Source organism: Artibeus jamaicensis, unplaced genomic scaffold, assembly GCF_021234435.1.
Source record: "Artibeus jamaicensis isolate MK-2021 breed Jamaican fruit bat unplaced genomic scaffold, CSHL_Jam_final scaffold_1283, whole genome shotgun sequence".
NCBI classification, from domain to species: Eukaryota; Metazoa; Chordata; class Mammalia; order Chiroptera; family Phyllostomidae; genus Artibeus; species Artibeus jamaicensis.
Genome location: NW_026522028.1, coordinates 19,475,148 through 19,489,045, shown reverse-complemented (window position 1 = coordinate 19,489,045; position 13,898 = coordinate 19,475,148). Strand labels below are relative to the sequence as shown.

Here is a 13,898-nt window from a genome sequence, read left to right as displayed (position 1 = left end):
ATATCTATCCCCAAGTGCCTGTGACACAGAGGAGGGAATTGAGGCCACAAGAACCCAGCACTTCTCAAGGTCATCCCTCTTCCCCATGCCCAGGTGATAAAAATCAGCAGGCCTACAGTTAAGCATCCTCTAGCCTTCATTTGTTCAGGGGACTTTTCTGGTGAAAACCTGACATGTTTGGACTCACACTGTTTCCTAAGGAGGGCGGGAGATCCCATTATGTCCTTGCATTGATTGGGGCTCACTACAGCCTCAGTTCCAACTGAGCAGTTTCCGATTCCAACAAAAGCGAGGCTCCATCCAATCAAAGAATCTGGGTGAGAAATGTGATGGAAAGAATTTTCCCCTACCCCAGTTTTTAGGAGTCCTTTCATCTCCTCCTCTCTAGGGCATAAAAGAATAATTGAAAATATAGGCTCTGTTAAAATCTTTCATTTTATAAGTACCACGTTCTTTAATTACATGTAAATTATTTTCTTGAATAATTCACTACAATGCATTTCTGGTGATGCTTTAGGTCTAATTTCACATCTAGACAAGAGTTATTCTGGACACAGGAATGAGTAACTTTTATAGTAAGTGAAATTGGTGCATAAAATAAGTAAGATAATAAGTGGCTCAGTTGTTTGGGCATAATCCAGCAAAGGAAAAGGGTTTTGTTCAATTCCCATCAGGGCACATGCCTGGGTTGCAGGTTCAGTCCCCAGTTGGGGACATGCAAGGGACAATTGTATAATGTTTCTCTCCCTTTCTTTCTCCCTTCCTTCCCCCCTCTCTAAAAGTAAATTTTAAAAAAATTTTTTGGTTAGTAAATCTCAAACTAATTGCATAGTTTCATGGCAGTGCTTCATACAGCAGATAAGATTTAGTATTTTATCAAAGTGGGATACAGAAATTGTATGTATTGATACTTGGACTGCATGTGTCATTTTCTGTGGGAATTTAATCAGTGAGTAAGAAAACAGAATGTGCTCGAAGTGTTTTCTGCTCAGTTACTGAAGATGGCTGATGGGAAGCAATAACTCACTTATTGGTTTCCTGGCTAACCAGAAAAAATGGATAATACACGCCTAAAATTCTGTTCTTACTGAGAGGACCTAACTGACTCGCCCTGTGAATACGGTCGGCTAAGCAGTACCTACAGATTGTTCTTTATTTTAGCTTCTGTTTCCCTGTGTGCTGCTCAATTCTGTTTCCCAGCTCAAGCTCGTCTTCATTTTGCCCTCGTATAGGGGTCTTCCCATATTACTACGCCACTTTATTCTGAACCTGCTAGAAAGGCAATTAGTCAGTCATTGTAACACAAAAGTTCAAACTGCTTGCAATTATGTTTTCTGAAGAAAAACCATACTCTTTTATGTGGATAATTTAAGGTTCTATATTTAAAAGGCACCGAATGAGTCATAATGGTAAATAAGAAGACCCTCAAACTAGCATTCAAATCTCCTGCATGTGAAACATTAAATAGATAATTTCTACCTAGGACAGACTTATTTTTATGGTGGGGAATTTTAAAGAATTGATTTAATTAGCTGTAACTCTGCTAAGAAGCATAATTTAAAATACTGTTGAATGCACAAGGAAAGTATTTTCAAGCCTACAGAAACCCTCTTCATTTCCTTTTGTTCGTTATTCAGCAAACGTTTATTAAGCACCACAGTTTGCATGGCAATGTACAACATAATTATAACCTAACCTGGCATCATTCTATTCTAACTCTGGTAGTGAAGTGAGTTAACCTCTTCAGCTATCCATTCACGATATGTGGAAGAAAGAGTATAGACATGAAATGAATGAGTCAGCCTGAAAAGAGATACGAATGTGTGCATTTACGTTTCCTTTTGTTTTATGTGCTAAAAACAGGTTACCAGCTAACCACCCTTTCTATTTCTTCAGGGGCCCAGGAATTTTAAAATTATCTTATCTCAGTCAGGCAGTAAATTATATGCTTAATCATGAGTTTCTAAACATTCATAGAGGTGAGAACAGCAATTTGCAGGATTCTACAGACATGGGAAGAATAAACAACAGTGAATTTAGGCAGAGATGGGGACATGTATTTAAGGGACTGTTTCCATTTGAAAAGTCATTTTAGACTCAGGAATATATAATAGGCTCAGCATTTTGGAGCCAGACATTACAGCTCACCTACCTTTTGTATCACAGTCACTGGATTTTGAAAAATACAGATTCTCGGTTCTCCTCCCCAGAGATTCTGCGGCAATTGGGCTGGGAGGGGCTGAGAGGGGAGGAGGGCAGACACATATTTATAGACATTCCCCAGCAGCCAAATCTGAGATGCACAGAGCTAGTCCAGCCTCCACGTTTTTGGCATGAGATCCCAGAGGCCTTGAAAGAATAAATATCTTGCCTCAGATCAACATAGCTCATGACCCTCGGAGCCAGGCCTAGAATCCAAATACCCAAATTCCTAGTCTGGATCTCTGCTTACTAAGCCAACTGACCCTGTTTATTCTTCTCCCATACACTGCTTGAGATGTAATATTCAGTTAGTAACAGGATGTCCAAGGCCACCTATAATCCATGTGATAAGCAAAGACCCCTTTCCCTAGTGACCTCTATGCTTCCTTTCTTGCTAAGTACTGAATAACAACACTGCAATGATTAATATATCTGCTTATTCCATATTTGGAAATACTATACTTCACTGAAACTTTTGTATCCATAAAATATAGAATTCAGATTTCAAGGCAAAGAAAAATGATTTAATACTTGAATCTGAGTCCAACTTACATCTTCATTATTGAACTTCTAAAGCTGAGTACATGGAAGTACTCTAATGTCAAGCTAGGTTTTCTTGGCCAGCTTCCTTTTAATATTTCTTTATTGATTTGAAAGAGAAAGAGAGACAGAGATTTATTGTCCCACTTATTTATGTATACCTTTGTTGATTCTTACATGCATCCTGACTGGGGATCAAACCAGCAACCTTCGTTTATCAGGACGACACTCAGTGACTGTACTACTGTGCCTGGGCTTTGCCAGCTTTCTTTTATGATGATGCCTTTACGTCAGCCTCTCCCATTGGGTTCTGAAAGCACCATGTAGATAAGGCCTTTGTCCAACTTCATCCACTGACTCCCAGCATGCAGCGCAATGTCAGCCACTGATTCTACACTCAACGATTAATTGTTGAATGAAAAACCCCTTATTACATTTAGTTAAGAAGTGAGACAGAGCATCTCAAACTGACTTGTACAGGACAATCCCATATAAATAAAAGTACCGGGGAGATGGTTTTACAGAGGAGTGTTTTAAAGTTACTTTATTACAAGAGCTCTGGCCTGATTTTTCTGAAATAAACAGGATGATTAAAGACTCCAATTCAGTCTGTTATTGGTAGCACTTAGATGCATTCATTGATAAGAACTACTAATGCATCCAGTATATGAGCCTTCTGTTTTCCAGCCTGATTTCTCTAGAGATCTGATGAACGCCATGAAGGGGGACATGGAGTGTTTGGCAATTATTCACATCCGCTTTCTCTCCAGCTCAGATTCCCTACAGCGACTGTCACGCTGCAATGCAACATTTAGCCACCGAGCCATGTTCAGGGTTGGCCTGACCGGAGGTACCATATTACAGGGGCAGGCAGTACCAATGAGCCAAAGGCCTTAAGGACTCTGTTGGACTTTTCTGTGGGGGCAACTTTCCTTGCAAGTACCCCCCGGTCGCCATGGATGAGCGTAATCATGACCCAGACATGATGTGATCTGCATGGGGAGGAGAGGTGGCCAGTTTCCCAGAGGAAAAAGGCCTTGAGCAGTGGCCAGTTTCTCAATGGAAAAAGGCATTGAGCTCCCTCCTCCAGAGGCTTTTATTGGGTTCTAATACACAGGAATACAGGGCAGTAAGGATCAAACGGTGGACAACATTTCAAAGAAATCTGAGGGCTTACTATGAGTCCAAGTTTGTCAGGAAGGGAGTTTTAGGGTTTCCTACTGGAACCCTTAACATATGAATGAAAGCACTCCTAGCAGAGCAGATTTCACAGGTTTATCAGGAAGTCTTTGTGATGCCAAATTTTTCCCAGGACACACTCTAATAAGGCAAGGACCTGCACCATCTTCCCCATCAGGTTTTCGGGCTTAAGGGGATTAGAGCCAGGAAGCACTTCTCCCAGAAGACATGGGGACTCAGGCTATCTCAAAGCCGGGGGAGGCGAGAGTTCATTGCTCTTTGTTGCAGCCCCCCCCCCCGAGTCCTTCCATGAAGGCCTCTCCACTGATCAAGTCTGGCTTAGGTTGCCCCCCGCTGTGGGGTGTGAGGGGTCTTACCCGTCATTGACTTCCAACCAAGCTTTGGGGGAAGGGAGAGGAAACTGAGGCAGTGTTTGCTACCAGAGACAGGCTTTGTCTCCTGTGGCTCAAATTCCCAAGGTTGTCCCTCACCCTTAGCCACACAGGGTAGAGATACAATTCCTAGAACCAGGCAGAGCGGTCTACAGCACTCTCCTCTTCACTTTAAGCCCACATACACCTCCCACAGAGGAAAGTGGCCTGAGGACTGATCCAGCTAAGTGAGCCATAGGGCAGCACATCTCACCCCCGGAGTGTATACCGTCATCTAATCTGAGGACTTTACGCTTCCTTAAACCACATGCTCTCTCACTCCCCATCTTGTACAGGATGAAGCATATTAACTAAAATACTCTTCTTACATTCCTTACTTATCTAGGGATCTCCTGTTGACCTTACAAAACTCCTTTCGATACGTAAGATACAATGTGTCATTACATACCGTTGGCTCACAGTTGGACTGTCATTCATATTATGTTAATCGTCCTGCATTCAGTATATCTTTTACATGCAGCTGAAGGCAGTATCAACATGCAATAAACACTGATGAGATAAAATTAATATCAATTTCTCTTGTCTTTTAGGAAATGTAACCATTATTATTACTTGGCAAGATAAAGAGTGCAGTGCCTCCGGTTACTTAAAGGGCTTGCACAGTATTGTGGGAGGCAGTAATCTAGTTTCGGAAGAAGATTCAATCGATGGCTATTTAGAACTAAATTTTTATTAAGTAGGTCATTTCAGTCGTGCCTTTTCAACCCACCATTTGGATCCACCTCACACCTACATTCCATACATTTGTCTCTACTAAGGCTATTTACTCTTGACAGTGAGGAACAAATACAATTTGTCAATCTTTTATCTAAATCATGTAGAAATAATCAATACAAAATATCGCTGAAAGGACACATGTTTAACAATGGTAGAAATAAATGACTATCCAAAGAATCCATCTTCAAAGCTGACGCTGGAATAATTAGCCATGGTCTAAATATCCAAAACCAAGTAATGAATATTTAATTTCTGACTGAAATGAACTAGAGGGCTGGAGGGGAAACGTATACATTTAAGGAGTTAACCTTAGATCTTACCATGTCAATAGAGGGAACCAGGCTGTGAATGAGCAACAATACTGGAAATTCCTACCTAAGGGCCAGATACAGAGCAGGAGTTAAATAAATGCTTTTTTGAGTGAATGAATGAATGAGTAAATGAACAAATGGTCCTCTAAACTGCTTTAGACTATTATATTGGAATTTAGAGACTTCATTTTAAAATGGTCTATTCAACCCTGGCTGGTGGGGCTCAGTGGACTGAGCACTGGCCTGAAAACCAAAGGGTCACTGGTTCAATTCCCAGTCAGGGCACATGCCTGGGTTGTGGGCCAGGTCCCCAGTAGGGGGCATGTGAGAGGCAACCACACATTGATGTGTCTCTTCCTCTCTTTCTCCCTTCCTTCCCCTGTGTCTAAAAAATAAATTAAATACTTCTAAAAATAAAATAAAAAATAGAAGTCTATTCAAAGCTATGAACTAATACACTAGATTTTAGGAAAGTCAGTGCTAAATATAATGCAGATATTTCTATTTGTTAATTAATTAAAATGGCCACAAAGTCATTATTCTTACCCTAAATTTCTCAGCCTGAAAAGTTAATGAACTGTATCTGTTCCATGAATAATTGAGTTAAACTTGAAAGAGAACCACCCATTCTAAAAGCTTCCCACGCTACCAGTTAACTGTGATTTATCCTTTTACTTCAGAGGAATTTAAAGCATCTTCCATCTGATTTGACTGACAACGACTCTGTGCTTCCTCTGCCTTTCTCCTCTCAGGAAGAAGATGTTACTCGTGAGAGCCGTTTTAATTTCAGTGGTTACGGGATGGGTCATTGCCTCCAAGTGAAGGATGGAACAGCTGTCAAGACCACACCTGCCAACGCAATCCCGCAACCCCCAAAAGATGCAGATGCCATCAAGAAGAAGTTTGTGGACCGGGCAAAAAGGATTGACACAATATCTCGGGCTGCCTTCCCATTGGCTTTCCTCATTTTCAACATCTTTTACTGGATTACATACAAGATCATTCGGCATGAAGATGTCCACAAGAAATAGATGTGCCCTTCAAATCCTGGGACCTTCTTGCCTAAGTGTTGTGCTTGTAAATACACAGTGCAATTGTCTTTATATCACTTTGACAGAGGCGAAGATTAGGGGAGGGGGGAGGGAGGATCTTGGGGAGGGTTTCCTGGCACCTATGTGAATAAAGATAAGTTATATGGCAATGAAGGAAAATGTTTGCACAAAATTAAGTTGTTGCAGAATCACGTGAATATAATTCCCTTCATAGTCTTTAGCATTGTTCTTACAGATGATGCATTAATTAGACATGATAATGCAAGATCAAGTTCTCAAGGGCAATTTGTCTTTTGGTCTGATTTTAACTAATTCTGGTACTGAAAAATTAGCTTAAAACACACACACACACACACACACACACACACACACACACGGAAAAAGCTTCCCATCTGACCATAGTGACTAGCCTATAGTGAGTTGAGGACCAAACTTTTTCAGGAAAACGCTGCCTCATTTTTAAAACGAGCCTCCTGAGCTATGTTCTTTACAATGTCTGTAACCAGTGTTTCACCCGAGAAATCCTTTTGTGGGTCATAAATTCTTTCTACTTATCGAAAAAACAGCAACAAAAAATAAACACCAATCACAAAGAAACAGGTTTCTACTTTACTGTCCATGTGGATGTGCATTTTAATATTATTTGTCTTTCCTAGATGTAATTCGGGGGGTTTAAATTGTGTCCTGTGTAATTGATTTGATAGTATACCCTCTTAAAGACAAACGCCCATTTTATTTTAGATCCAAGTTAGCGCACTATGTACTGTTTTCACTGTGGCTCTGTTTCTGTGTGAAGTGCCCCAGTGTGACTTAGCCATCGCAACCTCTCAGCCACAGTATTTATGGAGATGGTGTGTCCTGAATGGTGTAGCTCATATTAGCTTGAACTTCCCATGTCTGCTCTCATTGTAGGTGTAACTAACTGCTAGTCCCAATGTCAACTGACCCATGATTTCTACCGTCAGTCCCAGTGAATATCATTTTAAATATCCGTAACTAACTTAAAGAATTTTAAAATTGTACTGTGATTTTCATAACCCGTTGCCTTTTTGGTACCAGAGCTATGTGGTTTGAATCCTGGCTACATGTTTTAAGTAAGAAAAAAAAATAAAAGACGTATTTTTGCTTACTCAGATAAAAGACAACCTGTAAAATATAACGAAAAAAATTAAATTTTACATGTGCTGTAAAAGGGGTTATTTAAAAAAAGTATTTGTTCAATTTCAATAAAGCTAAGTGTGCCACAGAACTTTGCTAAGAGTCTCTCTGCTTTTTTGAGATGTTATTTATTTATTTTTGGGGGGGAAAGGGGGAGGGAGGGAGGAAGAGAGAGAGAAACATCAGTGTGTGGCTGCCTCTCACATGGCCCCCACTGGGGACCTGGCCCACAACCCAGGCATGTGTACTGACTGGGAATCAAACAAGTGACCCTTTGGTTCGCAGCCCACACTCAATCCACTGAGCCACACCAGCCAGGGCTGTTTTTGTAAAACAATGTGACTAATTTAGATGGCAGTGGTAACCTGGATTTTTGTTCCTGGTCTCTCTCATAAGCTTGGAGCTTTATATAGCTATTTTATTATTCTTATAACAGTAGCTTTAGTATCCCCATAAAGAAAGAAAAAAAAATGTTACTCTCATTGGAGAAATAGGAAAATGGAGATGTGGAAAACTGATAGAGTCATTGTGAGTGGAATCTAATGCTGGAGACTTCATATGAGACATGGAAATGTTCCAAGAACACCGAGGAATCGTAAAATGGTGAAGTGAAAATAAATACGAAAGCCCAACCTGTCCATCTACCTACCTGTCATGATTTTGTCAGGAATAGAGTTCCAAGATGAAACGAAATTGTGGGAACCCCAGGGAAGTAGAATGAACTCATCCTGACTGTAGTAGATATTCCTTACAAAGATATATATCATAATATTTTCAGGAAGATGTGAATTCATAGGTCAATGGTTATGGCCTCTTAAACCTATTCAAATAGTGACTCATTTCCATAAAGAGGAATATTGCAGAATGGCTAAAAGCATGAATATGGGCGATAAAATCCTGGCTCGGCCACCTAGCAACAGAGTGATCTTGGGGAAGATATCTGACTTTTCTGAGTGGTTTCTGTTTCATAGAGTTTTAAGAGGACAAACAGAAAAATGCAAGTAAAGCCATTAGCTCCGAGTCTAACGCATAGCAAATTCTCTATAATTAATAGATAATAATAAACATATTATTAGTATAAATAGTATTGGTTATGGCAGGGTAAAATGCTTCATAGTGTCTTACCTTGGCAAGATTAATGCCAGGCTTTTGGCAGCATCTCTGAAATACTATTTCCGCCTTAGTGCCCATTCCTTTCTAAATTAATAAAGCAAAGTCTTTGACTGGTCTTGATTCTGTTCCTTCTGCTGCCACACAGTACAATTGAGACTGAATGCCTCCCAACATGGGCCTGACCCCACCATAAGCATCCTGGGAAAAGCCCCGACTGCATATAGTGAAATAAAAAGGCAACTTAAGGGAAATCCTCAGCTAATTGATCATGTCTAATCGGTGTGTACATCACATAATTTTCTGGAGGGCATAGTCTCCACATCAGAACAATTTTTAAAGATTTACCTCAAAACATATCTGCCGGCCACTTAAGTAGGCAAAGGCATCCTAAATGGCAAGAGGAATTCTTGGCTTTTCTCTAATTCTAGTCCATGTTCAGTGGAAAGAATTCTTGAATGTACCGACTTGGGTTATAGAAACAAGATCAAATCTTAGGGAAAGGATTATGAGTGCCACACAGTCTGGTGAAATAGATAATTCCTCTAAAAATGTTCTTGGAGTTTTTGTTTACGACATTTTCTTTCATAATAGTATTTGAAGGAAAATAGTTCAAGAGTAAAATTACAGCCCTGAGGAACTTACTACCTGTTTTCATGAGACTGGAAGCTTCTGGAAGAAAGTGGCTATGTGCATGTACTCTCTACAATGCCTAACAGAGCTCAAATGCCCAATGAACATTATTAGGTTGGCCAAAAAGTCCATTTAGTTTTTTCTGTAAAATAAAAGACACATTTTTTGTTTTCACCAATAATTCTATTATTTGAATACTTGGAATATGTCGGCTATCTCCTGCGTGGTGTGACATTGATTGTTCTCAATTACCAGTAATGTCTTGATTTGATTGCTATGGAGGTCAACTGGTCTCCTGGACCATATAGCATCATATAGAGAGAAATCTCCAGCACAAAACTTCACAAACCACTTCTGACACGTTCGATCAGTCACAGCACCTACTCCATACACTGCACACATCTTTTTTTTTTTTTGCATTTCAGTTGCATTTTTACCTTTCTTGAAATCATAAAGCACAATATGCTGAAAATGTTTATTTTCTCCCATCTTCAATATTAAAATGGCTACACAAAAAATCACAAATTTTGATAAATTTTTAAATGCATGTTAATATGACAGCTGTCATAATGCACTCTAATAAAATTGTTTTGAAAGAAGTTAAAGACAGCCAAGCACTCCTAGAGCCATCTTACAAAAAAAACATAAACAAACTTTTTGGCCAACCCAATATTACAATCAACTAGGACAGAGCTGATGAAGGAGGATATGCTGTGCATGTTGACAAAGTTATATAAGTTTTTCGCACCCAAGCAGTGATATGAGGTAACAAAGTACTGCCACTATTTTTCAGATGATGGCTTACTAGGGGATTTGTCTTTCAAACATTTTTAAATTAAGCCTTAAGACTCTTTATGGCATTTTCCAACACCTTGGCCCAAAACAGATACTACAAAGCAGGCTGACTGCAGATTTTTAAAAATCCTTCCAAACAGTGTTAGCATTAAGCTCTGCATCTATGTTGCTGAACAGATCTGCCAAATTCTGAAAACAAACCTCCCAATAAAGATTAAATAAATGTCATTTTACATTTTTCTTACTTGATATTTAGCAAATATTTAGCTAAATATCAAGTAAGAAGGTTCTAACCAAAACACAGCACAAAATTCCGTACCATAGGATTCACAGCTTTGGAAAACAAAACAAAACAAAAATCTATTTGGATTTTTTTTAATATATGCATTTCCTAATTTAAACCAGAAGCCAATTTGTAGGATGAATGTAATTTTTTAAATAATTCTTTAAATTTTATTTATTTATCTGCAGAAGGGAAGGGAAGGAGAGAAGGGGAGAAATATCAATGTATGGTTGCTTCTGGTGCATCCCCTGCTGGGAACTGGCCTGCAACCCAACACGTGCCCTGACGGGGAATGGAACCGCGATCTTTTGGTTCACAGGCCCGTGCTCAATCCACTGAGCTACACCAGTCAGGGCTGGATGAATGTAATTTATATGTCTGCCAGAATTCCTTTTGAAATCTTTTGACCTTCGCTATAAATGTTCCTTTTTTTTTTTTTGCCTACTCAGTTTTCTCTGTTTTTGAGTATAATTTGAGTGGTTAAGGTAATACATGCTCTCCAGAGATCACAAAGTAGAAGAACTAAATAGTTCTAAGTAGCACTTTCCACACATCAGCATGTTTTTCTGTCTACAACGGAATTCAATTCCAATAGTTACTCAGGTGGCCAGACCACAAAGAGTCCACATCCATCCTTTTTGAGCAATAGACAAACCGAAGCTCTATGAGTTAAACATCTTCCCAAAGTCCTATCATGTCAGAGGTAAAACATTCAGCGCGGCTTGTTTCCTATAACCTTTCACTATACCCACAGTGTCCAGGGAAATGAAAGCCGGCAAAGTAAAAAGTCCAGGTATCACTCACCCACCTGCATGAATGGGAAAACAAACTGGTAAAGGAGAGTATATTAGAGAATATTTCTGTTCAACATGCCTAAGAGAAATTGCTTAAAATCGTGCATACAGCACTAAGAATATCTTCACGGAGTCAATATTTTATGTGACTGAATGGTCAAAATGATACAGGGATTGGGACCAGTGGAATTCAATTTAGAAAGTGCTTATTTCCATTTTTGAAGGAGAGAGAATGGCCGTCACATTGTCACACATGCCCCCACCTGAGAAAAGTTGCAATATTTCTACTTTGGTGCAAATGCACTTTGAAAATAAGTAATACAGTTTGCTTCAAGCTGAGAGTAGTGTGTACGAGAGGCTTTTAGACCACAAGCCAGCATTTAAAAGTACGTCAGCGCTTTGGCACCAGTGGTTTATAAATAGGTGAGTGCATCTTCAGAGAGGAGCGCAGAGCCCTGGGGTGTGCTTTGGGAAGTGGCAATCACACTGGCCTTCTCGGAGGACCCAGAACTGGTCATGGAATGAGCACCCTGGTCAGTCCTCATATAGACTGCAGGCTCTGGGTCCTCAAAAATGATAAAACCAAGGGCTAGAAGACCCTTCATGTACCAGTGTCAGAACTAATGAAGACTTCCTCAAATTCAATGGATAATCATTTCTTAAGCTACCCCTGCTTTCTATGGAAAAAGATTTGGGGATGGAGTAGTGGGGAAGAGGGAGAGAAAGAGAGATAACAGACAGAAACTTCCTTTTAAGGCATAAATCAGATAATGTCACTTTGCTTTCAACCTCCGATGGCTTCCCATCTTACTTAGAGAATAAGCCGGAGTCCTCATTATGTCCACATGATCTTACTGCCCCTCCCCTCCCATCATCGCCATTGCCATCACCATCAGCAGCAAAAGCATCATCACCATTACCATCGCCATCATCAGCAACAGCAGCAGCAGCATCGCTACCATCAGCAGCATCAGCAACATGACCATTATTTTGTGGGTAAAAAAACTGCTACAAGGTACAGTGAAGGCCACGATCACAGAGGCAGATCCAGCCATCAACAACTACCCGTGAAACGATAGGCAATGTTTGCAGAATGAGGATGATGATGTCTGCCCCACCTACCCACCTCTCAAGGCTGCTGTGTGAATGAAATGAAACCACGAATGTCAAAGGTATTGGAAAACTATTTTGTGGATGAGGACAGTAGGGCATGAGGAACTAAGGTCACTTTCCGAGGTCACACAATCAAGATTCAGAGTCAGGCGGTCTTTTTGCTTCTAGTTAGCACATTGTATTGCTTCTTTACTCAATCTAAAAAATGATCATGATGGATATATATTTATTTATAGCTGTAGATATACAATTATCATGAAGGTTATATAAAATATATATTTTATATATTTATTTTTGTAGATATTATTAGGACATCATTTTTAATTATTCATTTCCTTATCCATTTCCCCTACCAGCCTATGAGACTTTTAGGGGCTACAGTAGTTTCCTGGGGTTACTGTAACAAATGACCACACACCGGGCAGCTTAAAACAACAGAAATGTATTCCGTCACACTTCTGGAGGTTAGAAACATGAAAACCAAGGTGTCGACAGGGCCGTCTTCCCTCTGCATGTGCATCTGTTTCCAAATCTCCCTCTTCTTATAAAGACACTTTATGGGGCCCGCATTAACACAGGATGGCCTCACCCTCACTCACTGTATCTGCAAAGATCCTCTTTCCAAACGAAGTCACGTTCCAAGGTTCCGAGTGAACAAGAATTTTGGAGGAACCCTACTCAGCCCAGTACAGGTATGAGCTGTGTCTAATTCTTTACAGTCTTCCAGGTGGAAGGTACGTACAATTAGTGGTTGAACATGCAGTGGCTGGTCTGACATCGCCTGGGATCCGATTTCAGTTCTGCTTTCCTAGTTGTGAGCCCACTGGGCAAAGGTTCCAAGCTCTCCATGCACTGGCGTCCTAATGTGTAAACAGTACCTACTTCACAGAATTCTAATGAAATTTAAATTGGTCAGTGCATGCCCAGTGCTCAGAACAATCATTAGCCCATAACAAGTGTCCAACAAACATTATCTGCATTATATTATTTTAGCAAAATATTATTTTTAGATAACAAACACAATGGCATTTGTCAAATAACATAATGAAAATGAGGAGTGTCAGCAAACACCAAAAACAGCCTATATTCGAGCTATTTAATATTATAAAATATTTTCGCATCTGCCTTTTCTCTGTGTGTATTCTTTTTAGAGCATCAATGAACATCAATTTAACAGAGAGAAAGGCTGTGGAAGCAAAGGAGCTGAAAAGCAAAAGGCTTGCCTTTCTTTTTCCCTCGGGGGAAAAATTTCAAAAGAGCCATGGAGAAGCAGTATTATTTCTAAAAGACCATGCTCAGAAAATGGAATTGCTTTTCTGAAACAAAGCAGAAGATTAATACCTGGAGGGTCTAAAATATAATTATGGTATTGATCTCAGGAAAGCCTCTGATGAATCTCACCTTCTTTTTCTTTTCTGCTCTCCAGCACCATTAAAATGGGCACACATGTAAGGGTGTGCATACTGTAAGTATCTAAACATCACACAAGAAGATAGGCAAAAAGGTCCTGTTAGTGAATCCTGGGAAGCATCTCTCATGGCAACATTCAATACATGCTC

General features: G+C 39.9%; 2 protein-coding genes across 3 annotated transcripts in view; one reads left to right on the top strand and one right to left on the bottom strand.

Annotated features, from left to right (window-relative positions):
- Positions 1-6,517, top strand: part of GLRA2 (glycine receptor alpha 2) — a 173,549-nt gene extending 167,032 nt beyond the window's left edge. For both annotated transcript variants that reach the window (XM_037157540.2, XM_037157541.2), the window contains exon 9: positions 6,154-6,517. In XM_037157540.2, the coding sequence (XP_037013435.1) occupies positions 6,154-6,432 (279 nt within the window). In that variant the 3' untranslated portion in view covers positions 6,433-6,517. The remainder of the gene's footprint in view (positions 1-6,153) is intronic.
- The window catches only part of FANCB (FA complementation group B), a 123,052-nt gene that overhangs the window by 16,422 nt on the left and 92,732 nt on the right, over positions 1-13,898 (bottom strand). The gene's annotated exons all lie outside the window — the stretch shown is intronic.